Source organism: Saccostrea echinata, unplaced genomic scaffold, assembly GCF_033153115.1.
Source record: "Saccostrea echinata isolate AGI-Se365-2 ecotype Australia unplaced genomic scaffold, CSIRO_AGI_Sech_v1 ptg000008l, whole genome shotgun sequence".
In the NCBI taxonomy this organism is placed as follows: domain Eukaryota; kingdom Metazoa; phylum Mollusca; class Bivalvia; order Ostreida; family Ostreidae; genus Saccostrea; species Saccostrea echinata.
In genome coordinates, this window is record NW_026889757.1 from 8,194,949 (window position 1) to 8,213,264 (window position 18,316).

The 18,316-nt window shown below is 34.5% G+C and overlaps 1 protein-coding gene across 1 annotated transcript in view; it reads right to left on the reverse strand.

Moving 5' to 3' along the window:
* Positions 1–6,996, reverse strand: part of LOC133181020 (uncharacterized) — a 31,432-nt gene extending 24,436 nt beyond the window's left edge. Inside the window, exons 1-6 of the mRNA XM_061315549.1 lie at positions 6,620–6,996; positions 2,829–3,097; positions 1,494–1,589; positions 1,221–1,323; positions 704–902; positions 200–371 (exon numbers count right to left, since the gene is read on the reverse strand). Of these exons, the coding sequence (XP_061171533.1) occupies positions 200–371; positions 704–902; positions 1,221–1,323; positions 1,494–1,589; positions 2,829–3,097; positions 6,620–6,806 (1,026 nt within the window). The 5' untranslated portion in view covers positions 6,807–6,996. The remainder of the gene's footprint in view (positions 1–199; positions 372–703; positions 903–1,220; positions 1,324–1,493; positions 1,590–2,828; positions 3,098–6,619) is intronic.
* Between the last annotated feature and the right edge of the window lie 11,320 nt (positions 6,997–18,316).

An 18,316-nucleotide genomic window follows, 5' to 3' on the forward strand; every position in this document is an offset into this window, starting at 1 on the left:
AGATTTTTTTTTGGTTTATCTTTATTTTTGCCCTTCATTTGTCTACTTCTCTTTTCGTGCTATAACTCTACATTAGTTTCGTTAATCTTGCTTGATCTTATTCTATATTTGTCTGTTTCACTTTTATATGTTCAAACCCGGATTAGTGTATTTTCACTGAGTATTCTTTTCATACTTCTTTTTCTTTAAATTTTCTTACCCTGTATCTCTCTACTTTCTTTTGGATGACCTTGTTCTCTATCCCCACATAAAGATCCATAAGGACACGTCGAGCATGTATTTTAAGATCTCTTAGTCGCTCTAGATCAGACAAACCATCCTTCATGGCGTCATTCAACTGCACCATCCGGGCATCTTGTTGAACAAAGTTGCTGTAAAAAGTCTACAGTTGAGTTACACAGAATGTGCAACCAAATATTCAGTCTAGAACATTTACTTTTACACTGTTATTCTTTTAAGGAAACTTTCAACTTTATTTTATGATTTTATCATTGTATCAACTGTCTTTAATCATCCGATTCTTTTTCCAAAAGTTTATGTTCCTATATATGAATTCAGTTTTTGAGTCTGAAAATCATGATTGACGCTGTAAGAATATAAAAGAGATGCATTGAGAAAATTTCAATTTAAAATTGCTCATACCTCTTCGAAAACGTCATAATTTTTCAAAGACACAATATCTTATTGAAAAGAAATTTCTTACGTTTTCATTCTCATGATCTTTAAATAGGTACTATTCACTAGATAACTTTCGTTTTTGACGTTATCCATTTTCCCATGGTTCCAATAGCTTTTCTTTATCCAGGCGGGTTTCTTCACGTGATGGAGAGGCGCTGGGGCTCCTTGTTGTTTCTGTTTCAGTAGAACCATTCTGGTCAGCTGTGATACATCGAGAATGGCATCTACAAGTACGTATTCGTAACATTATATTAATGTAAATGTAGCACTAATATTATTTCTTTGATAAGTAATTCTGTTCATTCCTGATTTCAACGATTCTTATCATTGTTAAATGAATGTAAATAGCAAAAAAGATTCTTTCCTCATTAAACCTTGTTCCTGCTCAAGTTTAATGCTGTAAAGTGTGTTTTCCAACCTTATCATTTCTATAACGATGAGATATAAGAAAATGTAGTAATTATGTATCATTTATATTGTTTAGTGGGCAATATGACTTTGCCAATTGCATATACATGTAGCGTCATCTTTCCAATATTTACCATATGCCCTGTTGTTTTCCTGGGTGATGTGTTGTAACTCCTCCCGGACTTTCATCATACTGTCTTTAACTGATACTTGCGAGTCTCGACGTTCAAAATGCATCTAAATAAATACAAGTTTTATTGATTTAAACGAACACTTCTTTGATGCAGTAGAATACAGTACTTTCATTTGAGAAATCTGATGCAACTGAGATTCTGAAACATACAATTTTATTAAAACATGGGAAGTATTTCCTTGCCAGATAATGATTTATTTTCTTATCATTTTACCTCGTTCAACTTTCGTTTCATCTTCTGAAGAATCTTTGTAAGTGTCTCTTTCAGTTTACTTATAGATCCTGACAAGGATGGGTGCAATCTTCTCTCCTGTTAATGTCATATAATAAAGTAATTCTATTCCTCAATTAAATAAAGATTGATTGTATGTGTGTTGTTTTACGCCCCGTTCGAGAATTTTTCACTCATATAGAGACGTCATCAGGCTTCAAATTTAGACGTTTACTCGGCACTCAGGTTCATTGAGCAGTGAGGGTTCTTTAACTATCGTGCAAACGCCTATCGTGACACGGGGCCACTGTTTTTAAGGTCTCATCCGAAGGATCAGCAACTTTCACTTCAAAGTGCCGAGCGCTTAGCGAAGGAACAGTTGCTACCTGTTTTTTTTTTTTTTATCGACTTAGGTCAGTCGCGGCCGTGATTCGAACACACGACCTTCCGATCACGGAGCGAGCGCTCTACCGACTGAGCTACCGTGACGGTAAATAAAGATTGAAAAGTGTAGTTCATTTTTTAAAATATGCTATATTTATCTCATTAATAGATGAGCAAGAGTCAAGCAAAACACATATTTATCTATGTAGTAATATCTTAAATTTACAAACCTATTTGCTGTATTTGTAATATTCTTGATGGAAAATTCAAATTATATTCATAATATTTGAGACCTCATGATTTATTGCCAATGCCTGTGGTAAGGTTCTAAAATTGCCAATTACAAGAAAGAACAATGCTGATTCTTCCTCGAACACTTATTGTTGTAACTGGATGTAAACGAGACTTCGAAGATCGATGATATGCACATTTCTTTTAAAGATTTTGAACCAATTTTACATTTGAATAAATACGAATTATAGAAAATGGTGACACCACCTGCATGCAATTGGAGATCTTTGAAAGGTAAGTGAGCTAGATCCATGATAAATACCGCATATCAGGTTTAAAACAACCGTCAAGATATTCTTGTACAACTGAAGGAGTAGAATATCATTAATACTGTTTTTTGTTTGTTTTTTTTAAAAAAAAGGTTAATGGTAAATGAAAAGATGTAGAGATTTAAACTTGACTACATTTATAATTTTTTTGTAGAACGCTATGCTAATTTTTATGATTTTTTTTTTAAAATTCAGTCTTTGATTCTTGGAGGCTGGAGTTACGCGAAATGTTATATCTGCATGAACTCCCAATAAACACATTGCATTCGATTTTCTTTTCTACCGTTGTATATCTATATGGAATGCTTTCTTGTTGTTTAAATATCGAAAATGTTATCTTTAATCTTAAAAACCTTATAAACTTAATGAATAGCATTTATTTTACAAGTATTACCAATCGCGCAACAGCAGCTGGCAACTGAGGAAAATCTTGTTGATGATTGGATGGATAGATCACGTGATGAGCTGAAGGATCAGAGGCTGCCATGTTGGAACTTGTCATATGACGATTTGGGCTTAGGTTATGGCTGTTTCTGTGTTGACTTCTTTTATTGTTTTTCCTACGATTTCTTCGTCTGTGATGATGTTTTTTCCTTCCATTATGTTTAGTATGTGCATGTATATGTCCAATTTTAATATCAGTTTTATCTCTGTATATGCAATCTGGAAAAAGATTAAGAAGAGCTAGATTCCATAAAGTGCTAAGCATAAGTCTGCTTAAAAAATGTTCCAACACTTAAAGAGTGCATGTATTTTAAAAGATGTAATTGATGAAGCATTAGAAACCTTAGATGTATATCTTTTTCGTCCTTGTATTCTAAAACTTGAATACACTCATGTATCGTACTTGATAATGTTCAATGAATGTATTTTAATCGAGTATTTAAATTAAATCAAGGTAGTTTACTTATACAAATATCTATAATCCCAGGGTATTAATAGTTTTGTGTTTTAAAAGCTTCACATTTTTCTTTTTGTGCAAGTTTCATTATCTGAATAACGACAAAACGTTTATTCAATACGATGAATTTGCTATCAAATTTACTTGAAAAAGGGATTTTTTTATCGGAAGAAAAATTGTGAAAGTTAAACCAATATATCGTACGTTTCTGTCTGTCCAATGAAGAGTGAGCGATTAACATGGCATGATGTGTTGAGTTGTCGACAGTGTAACGTACGGAAGCCCAATAGTGCAAACCAAAAAAATAAGAAACAAGAAAACGAAATTATTATATAAAGAAAACGAAATTATTAAATAAAAAACGAAATTATTAAATAAAAAACGGAATTATTAAATAAAAGAAAACGAAATTACTAAATAAAGAAACAAACGAAATTATTAAATAAAGAAATCGAAATTATTAAATAAAGAAAACGAAATTAATAAATAAAAGAAACAAACGAAATTATTAAATAAAGAAAACGAAATTATTAAGTAAAGAAAACGAAATTATTAAATAAAGAAAACGAAATTATTAAATAAAGAAAACGAAATTATTAAATAAAAGACAAACGAAATTATTAAATAAAGAAAACGAAATTATTAAATAAAGAAAACGAAATTACTAAAAAAAAACTGAAACTGAAATACGGAATTTATAGATGTGCATGGTAAGGGCCTGAACCCATGAATCATTCCATAAAGCGCACGTGTTATAAAGCATCACTTAGTAATTCTATAGACCTGATTTTGTTTCGACATTGAAACAAGTGTGGGGGAAATGAAAAAAAAAACTTAGATAAATGTCAAATTGACAAACGTAGAAAAACATGTGCTCACAGCCTATAATTCGCATTTGTAAAGTAAATGATTAATAACTGTTCAATTTTGTTTACGGGAATTTGATGCTGTGTCGCATCCCCACAACGTCAAAGTTTGAGCCTGTAAGCCTGGACGTAGCGAGGATGGCTGTTTCTGCTTACATAAAATTAATGACATTCCAAAAGAGCTCATGAATCGCTGAAAGGTCAAGGCCTTGCGTATCGTATCGCTGAATTCCCCCCGAACTAAACCTAGTGCCCTATCTGTGTACCCATAAATCTTAGGTTGTTGAAACAATAAAGAGAATGATTTGAATACTTGTTGGATTTGTTATGCAAGTGTGTGCATTGTTTATTCACAACTATCACTGACTTATGAATACAGATTTAGAATTTGTCATTTAGAATATGTGAGAACAAATAGTTAGTGCATCACTTCTAATTATGCTTTGATAAATGACCAAGAAATCACAGGCGCTCCCCATGTAATTCTGTAAATGACGAATGATAAGTATATATATATATATATATATATATATATATATATATATATATATATATATATATATATATATATATATATATATATATATATATATATATATCTACCCCTCAATACTATAAAATCAACCTTGTTGATTTTATAGTATTGAGGGGTAGACCTATATATATATATATATATATATACTTATCATTCGTCATTTACAGAATTACATGGGGAGCGCCTGTGCAAGAAATTAGAGGTGTTTTGCTTAATTTTTAATAAAGTAAGCAATCATTAAAATCTACTCATTGTAACAACTTTGTCTTGTTTAATTTTTGCACTTGCTCTCTTTAAACAATAATTTATAATGGGTTCCGATCGGTAACGTATCATTTTACAGCATTTTTTGTACTGTGCTATAATTGAAAAAAAAGATGTATAACCATGGGAATTTCCTAAATGTTATAAGGCTCAGCAGTTGTAAACAACGGAATCTTAACAGACATGTATATCTTAAATATTTGTGCAATTTATTAGCATAATCTCTTTGATGTTTCATGTCCAGATTCATTGTTTGCTAATAATAAGACCTTCTGAGTTGAGGGTTTAAGAAAGCTAATACTAACGTAAACTTGTCATCACTGGCCAATTCATCAGACTGGTCAAATTAAGTTCACATTAATCATGTTAATGAAAGATAAAAACATAGATCTAAGCATATTGGATAACCAAAGGTAAAATTCTCCCCTATTCATCTATTATGATTGTCTACTCCAACTGGTTATGTTATCGATACGGGAATAGCTGAGTGTAAATGGAAATATCACACTTGTTTTAATGTCGAAACAAAATCAGGTCATAGAACACGTGCTCTTTATGGAATGATTCATGGGTTCAGGCCCTTACCATGCACATCTATAAATTCCGTATTTTAGTTTCAGTTTTTTATTTAATAATTTCGTTTTCTTTATTTAATAATTTCGTTTTCTTAATTTAATAATTTCGTTTTCTTTATTTAATAATTTCGTTTGCTTTTTATTTAATAATTTCGTTTTCTTTATTTCATAATTTCGTTTTTCTTTATTTAATAATTTCGTTTTCTTTATTTAATAATTTCGTTTTTGTTTATTTATTTTTGGTTTGCACTATTGGGCTTCCGTAGTAACGTTTCCCACAACAGAAATACGGGACAAATTTGTAACAAATAACAGTTATGATGCATCAAGGTTAAATGCGGACTACAGGTCATCATTTATTAACAAAACAATTTAGATAAATCATATCATATACTGATAACATTCAGACTTGTATCTGTGTGAACGACTCGTATCAGTAACTTTCCTGACCATTATGCACCCTAACAAACTTTATTAACAAGAATATACATAAGAAGAAGATAAATAGGGAAATAAACGACACTTTGAAGCAGAGAATATTTTCAAATATTTCGAATTCAGTGTTTGTCAATGGGTACAAAGAAGTATTTCTTCACGACATTATATAATAAAAATGTCAACAGTGATTAAATGAAAGTTAAAGAATTTTTATTGTTTTAAAATTAACATCTTTAATTGTAGATCGGATTAAAAATTGACCTTAAAAACTAGCGACAAAGCTTCTCTTCAAAGACTTTCTGTGAACGTTTAAATCTTCACAATCGTGTATAAGTGTGTACTCAAACGATTATAAATGTTTTGATCAGGCCACTGAAGATATTGGTTGTGTATTTGTTAATTCGTTCTCAAATGTAATACATATATAATATATATCAATAGTGTGAATAAATTACCATCATATACTTTATATATTCAGTGTACATCTGATTGGAATGTTCATTGCTTTGAAGTACGGTAAACTTTTTTGGTTTTGCTTGCGTAAAACGTACACATATACATTCATTTTTTAAGGTATTCAGATAAAGTCTGTATTTGACGACTTACCTGTGCATTTTATGTTCAACGTTTCGGCATGTTCTGGTTTTAGGCTTAAACCTCGTTTGAATGGTTTTGATGGCACAGTGGGCACTGTTTTCCCGTAAATACTTGATATTTCCACACATAACACATAAAAAACAATCAACAAAATCGCATACACATAGTGGTTCATCTTGATCGGTAATATAATCATTTAACGAACAGGTAAATGCTAGTTATTTCCGATCACATTAGGAAACATGTTTTTGTGTTGACTTTTTTTAGTAAGGTAATGGGTCACGATTAACGTTACGTCACTGGTGTGATATTTAAACACAGGTTTAAGGTACATGAGATCGCTTATTTACATTATGTGTGGTTTGACTGTCACACAGGACCTTACACAGAAAAATTTTAAAATTGGGATAGCGTCTATTTAAAATTTTCATTCAAATGCACACAAATCATTCAGTTTTTTTAAAAAGCCGGACGTAAAGTGCAATAACAAAGCCCTTTATAGAAATAGCATTCAGGATAATTGTTTTGAATCCTGGCCCAGAATATTTACTTAGTTTTTTGTATGGAAATGCTTAGGGATAGAAAATATAGCATAATCTTATAATTTATTTTGCCAAGCACTAGTTTAGAAAGTGAGCCATCATATTACATTCACTCTGAATCTTAAGCAAAACATAAATTAAGGGAAGATTGAGTTATAACGCTTTTACTATCTGAATTATGTGTATTTTTAAACAATAAAATGCTTTCTTTGGTTGTTAGTACGGGAATTAATGTTGCCGCTGTTGCAGAAAAAATACATAACCCGCATGAGCAGGTTATGTATTTTTTTTCAGTAGCTGCAACTTTAATCCCCGTAATGACAAAGAAAGAAAGACATTGTTTATATTTATATCTGTATAAATATCATATAAAGTACGATCAAATAATATCATATTATATTAAATATTATATAATTGAAGTGTGCATCATTGTCTGTTTGACTGATGGAACAGGCACTGCTCAAGAAATCTTAGCAGTGTTTACTGACTGATTAACAACCATGGTTTTAGTGGATGTAAATATATTATTTTTATGTTCTACAAACGTCTTCCAAATTAAAATAAATTGTGTTAATACACCCGCTTTGATAGTTCAAGTCATCCCTGTATCTCAGATTATGGACAATCTGTCTCTCATTTACAGATCATCAATTAAAACTGTTTTAAGATTGATTGATTGATTGTATGTTGTTTTACGTCCCATTCGAGAATTTTTCACTCATATAGAGACGTCACCATAAACCGGTGAAGGGCTTCAAATTTTGACCTTTACTCGGCACTCAGGGCCATTGAGCAGTGAGGGATCTTTATCGTGCCAACGCCTGCTGTGACACGGGGCCTCGGTTTTTAAGGTCTCATCCGAAGGACCCGCAACTTTCACTTCAAAGTGCCGAGCGCATGGCGAAGGAACAGTTGCTACCTATTTTTTATCGACTTAGGTCAGTCGCGGCCGAGATTCGAACTCACGACCTCCCGATCACGGAGCAAGCGCTCTACCGACTGATCTACCGTAAACGGTAACTGTTTTAAGAAGACAATTGTCTGATTTTACCACATCCCTCTTGCACTTACGCACCATTTTTAAATTTTATGAAATACTTCTGAAATGTTTGAAATGAAAATAAAAATAAGATTTTTATTTACAAGTGTATAGTATTTTGGTGTGATAATATTTTATCAGATAATAATTATAGCAATTAATTATAATTTAAAAAATGATAAAAAATTCAAAAGATTGCACTATGATTAAACTGTTCTTTACAATGCATTATAATTGTTAAGAATGCATGTACTTGTTTGGTTGTTGTTGTCCTTTATTTTATTACATAATAAACAAATACATGTATCAATAAATAAAAATTATTTTGATTGTATTCAATACATTGAATACAATAATGAAATTATAAAAAAAAAAAAAATACAGGAACTTGAAAACATTTACCAGATATCTAAGATGTTGTCATGTATAATCGGTATCATTTTTGCGTCACAAGAACTTTAAATATACATACATGTTTTGCTTTGGCAAAACATAATTAAGAATGATTAAAACGACACACATATTAAAAAAAACCTCAGAGTACCGTATTTACCTTTTTAAGTCTAGGAACATGAAGAAACGCTTGACATATCAGTTATCCATTAAACATTATAGTAAGGCATGATATTCTAATTCTTGTAAGCCGAACCATAAAAAAAATATACATATTTTGTGATTTTAGCAATGGCATCAGATTAAATGAAAATATCCTTTTATTCAAAAGTTGTTATTAATAGTGTTGACTACAGTGATAATTCTAACTTAATCTAGTTGTAGATGTACAGTCGTATAATTTTAGGTATCGTTCAGATAATGTGTATGCAACAGGGAAAAACCTTTCAAATAATATTCAAGCAAAAAGGAACCAGAAAGTATAAGTAAATTTCATCAAATTAAAAGAAGTTATGTAACTTAATTGGCAGTTAATTCGTACTTTTTTTTCCTGTTCTTGATTATTTAGTTAAGGGCGTTCATACCCTTTAGCTAACAAACATTCAGTAGGTGAAACGACACTTGTTTATTAGACATTACATAATGTTTAATTTTGACCTTAAAGAAAGAAATTCTTGCTTATAAATAGATCACTACATACGTTTTAATCATTTGGAATCACCAATGGATCTTCTACGGCTGGCTGACTCTGGTTAAATTACCTTATACATGTAGTCGTACACTAACAAACTTCGAGGAAATCCCTTTTTGTCGATTCTTTCCTATAAATTGAAAAAAAATTACCACGTCCCCCATTTGGATTATAAAAAATGGCCTAACCACTTTACGAGAAAACATGGAAAATAACAACGAATGACATACATGTACTGTGAAATCACCAATTTTCGTGGGGTTGGGTGAGTGTGTGGGTCAATTTCCGTTGATTTCGTGGTATGAAGAGACCTGCGAATTCATTTCCCCGACAAAATCTTTAAAATTCTTTACAACAGTTTCAAGTCAATATATTACCCACGAAATCAAATCCTCTCGAACCAATATTTGTTCTTCAGATCACGAAAAAATTGACCCAACTAAAATAAGTAATTTTACAGTAATAAACATAGTTATCAACAAAACAGAGAAATGATGTGGTACAAGCGTACAGAAGAACAGTTTGAATTTGTTATACAATGCATTCAAAGACAAAAACTGGTAATTTTGACTAAAAGAAATCTTCACATTCCTTATGTTGTTTTATACCTGCTATATTAATATAAGCCTTTGCTTTTCTTTGCATGAATAGTCCTCCTTATTTTATCGCATGCAGAACAAAGCGACACTTACAAATCACTTTACCCGGCGTCTGCCCATCCGTCCGTCTGTCTGTCACACCCTATATCTTGAGAACTGTAAGAGGTATGGATTTGATATTTTGCACATATACATTGTATTGCTTGACAGCTTTACAGTCCACCAGACTCTGGCCTATGACTTACTTTGCAAAATACTCCGAACAGTTGATGTGTCTTGAATTTTTAGAGGCAGGGTTTTGAAAATTAGCATTTATATCACGTTTATCAGCACATGACACTGCACTTTGAAACTGTTTACTATGAAGTTATCAAACAAACTGAAATATAAACTTAGACTTACAATTGCAGTAAAGATATCTTTTGGGGGAATAGATGGATTAATCACGTATTAGTAAAATAAAAATCAAATTCATTTTTCATTTTAACTTTAAGAGTTGGAGAATCATATTTCTATTTGATTGTCAGATTGTATATGATAAATGCTAGTCTGTTGGTATTAATATTCGTGGATGTTTTCTTTTTTTCTGCAGATAATTGTCTGAACTAGAATACTAGTGGCAAATAAATATCTGACCATCTTTAAAGGAACACTTCGTTATAAATGGGGCGCCGTACTATAAGACCAGGGTGAGTTTTAGTCCTTAATTACAAAAAGCTTGTCGATTTCTGTTCCGGTCAATGACTTTAGGCTACATAAATTATTTTCTTTTCTTCAGTATGTAGAGATAGGAGGAACCTTTTCATAGACTATGTAGAATGTCATTGTCAACACATTTTGAGTTTGAAATGAAATTTGATATTTTTCTTTACTTTTCATTGTTTATAATGGTAATGTCTATGGTCTTAATTTTTTTTCTTCACGTGCGTTTATTTTACAACACATTGCCGTGGATATAATTAAAACAAGGCATCAATGAATACAAATAATATAAATGAAATCCAAGGGAGTGGAGATACTGATATGTAGTCCTACTGTTGAAACTTGAGATCTGAATCAGTACATGTATGTATTTCTAAACATATTAAGCTCAGATAATACAAGCACTACGTTTACTGAAATCTGGACTGTTCAACACTGGTTCACTTGTCAACTTACCTTTAAGTTCCTTGTATGCAGTTCCTTGAATGCGGTACGAAGATCATCTGTCCATTTTTCTTTTGTTTGGTGAATTCTTTTCAAGTCTGTGAGTGGTACGGGAAGACTAGAAAAATTAGGAATGAACTTCCTGTAAAATCCAATGAGGCCCATAAATGATCTTACCTTCTTTTTGGTAAGTGGGACTGGAAAGTTTCGAATTGCTTGCACCTTAGACAACAATGGCTTTATCTTACTGTCACCTACCATGTGACCAAGGAAACTGACCTCACCAAACCTCAATTTACACTTTGACGGTCGGGCGGCTAAACTTGCATTCTGTAAAGCCGTAAAAATCCCTCTCACATGTATCAATGAAATATATGGAGATAACGAACAGTATTCAAGCTCAAAAGTCCATTATACAATACAAAATAGGAGCAGAGCAAACACGGACCTCCAAACATCAGAGGTGGGATCAGGTGCCATGGAGGAGTGAGCATCCCCTGCCGACCGGTCACACCCGCCGTGTGCTCCTTGTCATGATCGGGAAATAACGGAAAAATCCGTCGACAATTCAGTGTGTAAATAATGGCCTAACAATTAGTATGAAAAACGTCAGTCAGCATTTGACTCAATGATAAATTGTATTTGCTGACAAGGTCATTGTATCGACCATAGAACTTACGAAGTGATCCTTCCAAGAATCGCTGTAAACGCCAATATCATCTGTAAAAACTTCCGCATAATTTTCATGACCTTCAAGGACTTTCCTTACCAATCTCACAAAGGTTGCGGGTGCATTTACCATCCGAAATATCATCACAGTGAAACTAAAATGACCAAAAGGTGCAACAAATGCACTTTTCTGTTTTGCCTCGTCATCCAGTGGCACTTGCCAATAACCCTTAGTAAGATCTAACTTACTTATATACTTAGCTCTGCTGATTTTGTTCAGACTATCATCAATTCTCTGCATTGGACGAGGATCAAACACAGGTACCTTATTCAGATCCCTATAATCCACGCAGAATCTAAGGTTTCGTCATACCTTCTGATGAGTACGATAGGTGGTTCGTAAGGGCTATCCGTGTCCTCTATGATCCCCATTTCTTTCACCTGTTTGATTTCTGTTTTTACGTTTTCCTGTAGCGCATACGGAATGGAATAAGGTTTCTTTTGGATTGGTTCCTCAGTTGTTGTTTTAATGGTGTGCTGGATGTAGGACGTTTTCTTTGGAACATCTGTAAATACATTTTCAAATTCTTCTACTAACCTTCTGAGTTGTTTTTCCTGTTCTTCCGACAGTTCTGACGATATCTCAACATTGTTTTGACAATTCTGTCTGTTGCAGGATTGACGTTCTAAGGTTAGTATAATATTCCTTATCTGAAAAACTTGACTTTGCATCCACACATGCAAAAACTTCATTGTTGTTTGGAAGCTTCTCTTCCGAATCTCTGCTAAACCACTCTTTCAACATGTTAATATGGTAAACGGGTTCTTTATCCTTTGATATTCTTACCTTGTAATCAACTAGACTAACCTTTTTCACCACTTCATACGGACCTTTCCACTGTGCCATCAACTTAGAGCTGCTGTTTGGGAGTAGTACAAGGACTTTCTGACCTACCTCAAATGTACGCTTTTTGTTTCTTGTTTGCGACTCCCTCTGAATCTTTAACCAGATCTCTAATACTTCGCATTCTCTCCCTCGTCTCCAGAATATACAGTCAAGGGACATAATTATTCGCCACTTCAAAATGACCGCCGTATTTTTTACATCGCACACCTTGATATTTAGGATCTGTTCAACAATTAATAAATGCTTATCTTACCTCAATGTTTAGTTAAATTGCTTTTCATCTTTAATACTCCATTCAGTCTGCCAGGAATTGTCTTATACAGGTCCTCAATATAGGAGGTTGGTACATTTTCCCAGGCAGTCCGAATTTCCGCCATAAGCTGATCTTTTATGTCAATGAATTCGGCACGGGTTTCCAGAGTTTTTTTTTTTTTAATTTTTAACCAAATGTTCTCGATAATATTAGGGTCAGGAGACTGAACAGGCCATGATGTTGTAATTACGTTGTTATTGGCGAAGTATTCTTTTACTAAATTTGCTCTATGAACGGGAGCGTTGTAGTCCATAAATACATACTGGTTATCTGGAAAATGTCTGCTAAAACGGGCCGAAGGTTGGTGTCTAATATCTCAATATATTTTCTTGCTTTTATGTTACCTTCTACATTAGTTAAAGTTCCTATTCCTTTTATACACACACAACCCCAGATCATGATACTCAGATGTCGTCGAGATGGCGGACAAACTAGCTGCGCACTGTACTTTTCCTCGTCTTTTCTCCATATATAAACTTTCTTATTTTTTCCGATTACTATCTGGCTTTCATCACTAAACACCCATTTATTCCATTCACGATCAACAGTCCAATTTCTTCTTTCCTTGCACCACTTGCAGCGAGCTTTTTTCTTGGCCTCGCGAATATCGACTTTTTTCTTGGCAACCCTCCGTTTGTATCCCAGCTCTTGAATTTTTCTGTTGATAGTTCTAGTACAAAATCTATGATTGTTTCCCTCATTTATGATACCTGTTATGTCTTCGTAAGTTCTTCGTCTGTTTTCTTTAACCACGCGTGAAAGTTTGTTTTTATCTCTGTCTGTAAACACTTTCTTCCTTCCCCTTCCTCGTCGATTTTCTACCTGTCCCGTTTCAACAAACTTTTTCACCATACTACGTATTGTAGACCTAGGAATTCCTAATATTCTCTCCAATTCTGATGTATTTCTCTTCTCTTTATACACTTTAACAACCATACTTCTGTCGGATGTTTCTAATTCTTTTCCCTTCCTACCCATGTTGTTTTTACATAAATTTATCGACAAACAATAAAGCAGACGACAAAAATATTGTGTATACGTCATCAATTTTAGTATTACAACACAAAGATAAAACTAGAAAGGGAAAATCTCTTGTCTATTAATAGCACTCAGCCCTACTTTACCGAACATGAGAGAAAACATGACGCGATTTGCGCGGAAGTGGCGAATAATCATGTCCCTTGACTGTAGATCAATTCTGAATCCTGTTCCACTGTAGGTTCCTCCCACTGCTCTTTCAAGATTGCTAAGGACCCCCGAACATGCCTACCATACAGCAATTCAAAGGAAGAAAATCCAGTTGTCTCATTTGGCACCTCTCTGTATGCAAAAACTACGTATTGCAAATGAATATCCCATTTTTGAGGTTCAGAAGAAGCGTATGCCTTAAGCATTTTCTTTAAGGCCCCATTAAATTTTTCCACCAACCAATTTGCTTGGGATGGTAAGGGGTAGTTGTTAATTTTCTTACCTTAAGTAACTTACACAATTCAGTCATCAGTGTAGACATAAAATTGGTACCCTGATCTGATAGAATTTCGTTAAGCACTCCTACCCTGGAAAACAACACTATCAAAGTGTTAGTCACTGTCTCTGCTTCTTGGGTTTTCAAAGGAAATGCTTCCGGATATCGTGCTGAGTAGTCCATATAAAACCAAGATGTAACGGTTTTTCTTCTCCGTCAAGGGAAAAGGGCCAACAAAATCGATGGCTACTCTTGAGAATGGTTCCTCAATGGGTGGAATAGGAATGAGTGGAGCTTTTGGAGTTCGACCTTTCGGTGTACCCTTCTGACAAATAGAACAAGATTTGCAAAATCGAGATATGTCAATATTCATCCCAGGCCAAAAGAAATGTTGCACAATACGTTGCCTAGTTTTCTTGTTACCTAAATGCCCATGTCCTGCTAGTGGAGTGTCATGAGCCAGGGACATTATCTTTGACCTCATTTGCTTTGGTATGACAATCTGGAAAAGTTTCTCACCAACATCTTCCTGAGATATTCTATACAGTAAACCATCGTGTTTCTGAAAGTAAGACTTACCTTCTTGAGTATTATTTTGTGCCATACTCGGTGCGGATTTCAAACTGTCATCTGATTCTTGAAGTTCTACCAACTTCTCCCTGCATCACCATAACTGTTTCAAACCTTCATCTTCTAAATCCTTATTTGTTGCTTTTCTCTGAGAACTACTATCACCTTGTTCCAACTTGGCCTGCAAACGTGTCTGAATTGCAGCACAGGTGTTCTCGTCATCTCCATCCTTCTTGACTTCTTTTCCGTCCTCCATTGGTTTGAATATGCTAACATTATTACCAATAATTACATCAGCAAACGAATTGCTTGATTGATTGATTGTATGTTGTTCTACGTCCCATTCGAGAATTTTTCACTCATATAGAGACGTCACCAAATACCGGTGAAGGGCTTCAAGTTTTGACCTTTACTCGGCACTCAGGGCTATTGAGCAGTGAGGGATTTTTATCGTGCAAACGCCTACCGTGACACGGGGCCTCGGTTTTAAGGTCTCATCTGAAGGACACGCAACTTTCACTTTAAAGTGCCTAGTGCATGGCGAAGGAACAGTTACTACCCATTTTTTTTTTTATCGACTTAGGTCAGTCGCGATCGAGATTCGAACTCACGACCTCCCGATCACGGAGCGAGCGCTCTACCGACAGAGCTACCGTGAACAGTCATCAGCAAACGAAGAATCAAGAACAAGGGCATGTACCTAACCTGATACATAAGGAGTCTTTAGATTCATGACAGTTTCTTTGAGATCCATCTGCTAAACGTCCTGTTTTATCAGAGTCTGAAATAAACTTACTCCTTCCAAAGACAGTAGAGCATCCAGTATCTCCTAAGACTACAACTGGTTGATCATCACCTGGCCTTTTACTAAATCCAAACCCAATGCAGCCGATGTTCAATTACTGGCGACCCGTTGTCAACTCCGGATAATTTGAGAATCACCGTATCCCTTGATGAATCTTGTAATAGATCTACAACTTTAGACTCAGACTTATCTAAAAACAACCCAACATTTTCTGACCTTTTCTCAGGCTTTGTGCCTCTCTGACCTTTACCGTCTAAACCTTTTGACTGAGTTTTCTTAAATAAACAGTTTGCTGCAATATGTCCAACTCTATCGCAATTGAAACACTTTCTGATATCCCCCGTATTAAAGGTGAACTTGAGGTTTGACTTACCATTTTCCAGTCGACTTATTTCCTGTACCACCATTAAATTGGACACTATTGCCACGAAGATAATTACTTTTATGTGCCGCCTGAAATGCATTAGACAACGCTACAACCTCCTCATTAGACTTTGGGTCATGCTCAAGAATCCACAACTGTAAGTCTTTTAGACAGCTTCTAACAACCTGTTCTCTCAAAACCATATCATGCAACTTGCCAAAATCTGAATCTATTTTCTTACGTTCACACCAGTGATTAAGGTACCTTTCTACCCGAACAACAAAATCTTTTAAACGACTCATCATTTGACTGCTTACCCTGAGGAAATTTTTCCCTGTAATCCTCAGAAGTAAGCTGACACATCTTGAGAATAGCAATTTTGATAACCTCATACTTATCACTTTCTGCATCCGACAATCTTGAATACGCTTCCAAAGTCTTACTTGCTAACAAAGGAACTAAGCGAATGGCCCACTGGGATTTGTCCCATTTCTGCAACCCAGCTATCTTTTTATACGACCGTAAAAAGACATCAGGGTCCTGCTCCTCCTCAAACTTGGGTAACCTAACAGTTGGGCATTTAATCTCATGAGGTTGAGACCCCCCAGTTATAGCATGTTCTAGTTCTTTTTCTCTTAAAACTAACTCTCGTAATTTCAGATCTCTTTTTACCTCTAGTTTTGCACTATGGAATATCAGACATTGTAAAAGTTTTTTGAACCTGCAACACAAAAACAAAGTTAATAATAGAAACAAACAAACAAGCAAAATATTTCCTTAATTTACCTAAGCTCAGATGTATCCCACCGCTGCCACCAAATTGTTGAGATGTGAGTTATACACCTTTAGAAACCGAATAAATCAAGGAAACAACAAAAAACGAAATTTTAACAAAATTTAATAAACAAAACAAAAGTAAATTTTTACAACAAAAACAAATAAAAATAATAGAAATGAATTGTCTATCTGCAGACCATCCTGGGAAGTGTCCTGGAAAGTGAATTAAGTGATCACAGCACCTCTGCAGAATTTTGGTGTAGAATTTCCTCTCACGTATTTTCACAAATGAAATTGAATATAAATTCACAAATAACACATTATTCACTGTTTTCTAAACTTTCACAATGCTGTTTGGATTATCTTTGGATTTAATTGATGTATTTTCAGAGAGTTGATTTCTTTCTCCAATATCAATTTAAACACTTAACTTTTAATTGCTGGTCCCGAGTTGTCTGTCAGGACTGAAGTATCTCTCTCTCTCTCTCTCTCTCTCTCTTGTGCTGTTGTAACTGCATAATCAAGACACTCCCTCTCGCCCTGGACTGGCTATTGTATCATAGAAATTCAAGTACCCCGCCCAAGACCTGTGCCATTTAAAAACAAGAGGCCCATGGGCCACATCGCTCACCTGAGTAACTTTGGCCATGCTGTTCTTTACCAGATTTCCCCCCTTTTAATATACCTATTGTGGCCCCGCCCTACCCCCGAGGGTCATGATTTGAACAATTTAGAATCTACACTACCTCAGGATGCTTCCAAATAAGTTTCAGCTTTCTTGGTCCAGTGGTTCATGAAAAGAAGATTTTTAAAGATTTTTCTTATATATTTCAATAAAAAACTTGCATTCCCTATTGTGTCCCGCCCTATCCCTGGGGGTCATGATTTGAACAATGTATGCTTCCACTTAAGTTTCAGCTTTTCTGGCCCAGTGGTTCTTGAGAAGAAGATTTTAAAAGATTTTTCCTGTATATTTCAAAGTAAAACTTGGATTCCCTATTGTGGCTCCGCCTTACCCCCAGGGGTCATAATTTGAACAATTTAGAATTTACACTACCCCAGGATGCTTCCATATAAGTTTCAGCTATTCTGGCCCAGTGGTTCTTGAGAAGAAGATTTTTAAAGATTTTTCTTATATATTTCAATGTAAAACTTGGATTCCCTATTGTGGCCCCGCCCTACCCCCGGGGGTCATGGTTTGAACAATTTAGAATCTACACTACCCCAGGATGCTTCCATATAAGTTTCAGCTTTTCTGGCCCAGTTGTTCTTGAGAAGATTTTTAAAGATTTTTCTTATGTATTTCAATGTAAATCTTGGATTCCCTATTGTGGCCCTGCCCTACCCCCGGAGGTCATGATTTGAACAATGGATGCTTCCACTTAAGTTTCAGCTTTTCTGGCCCAGTGGTTCTTGAGAAGAAGAT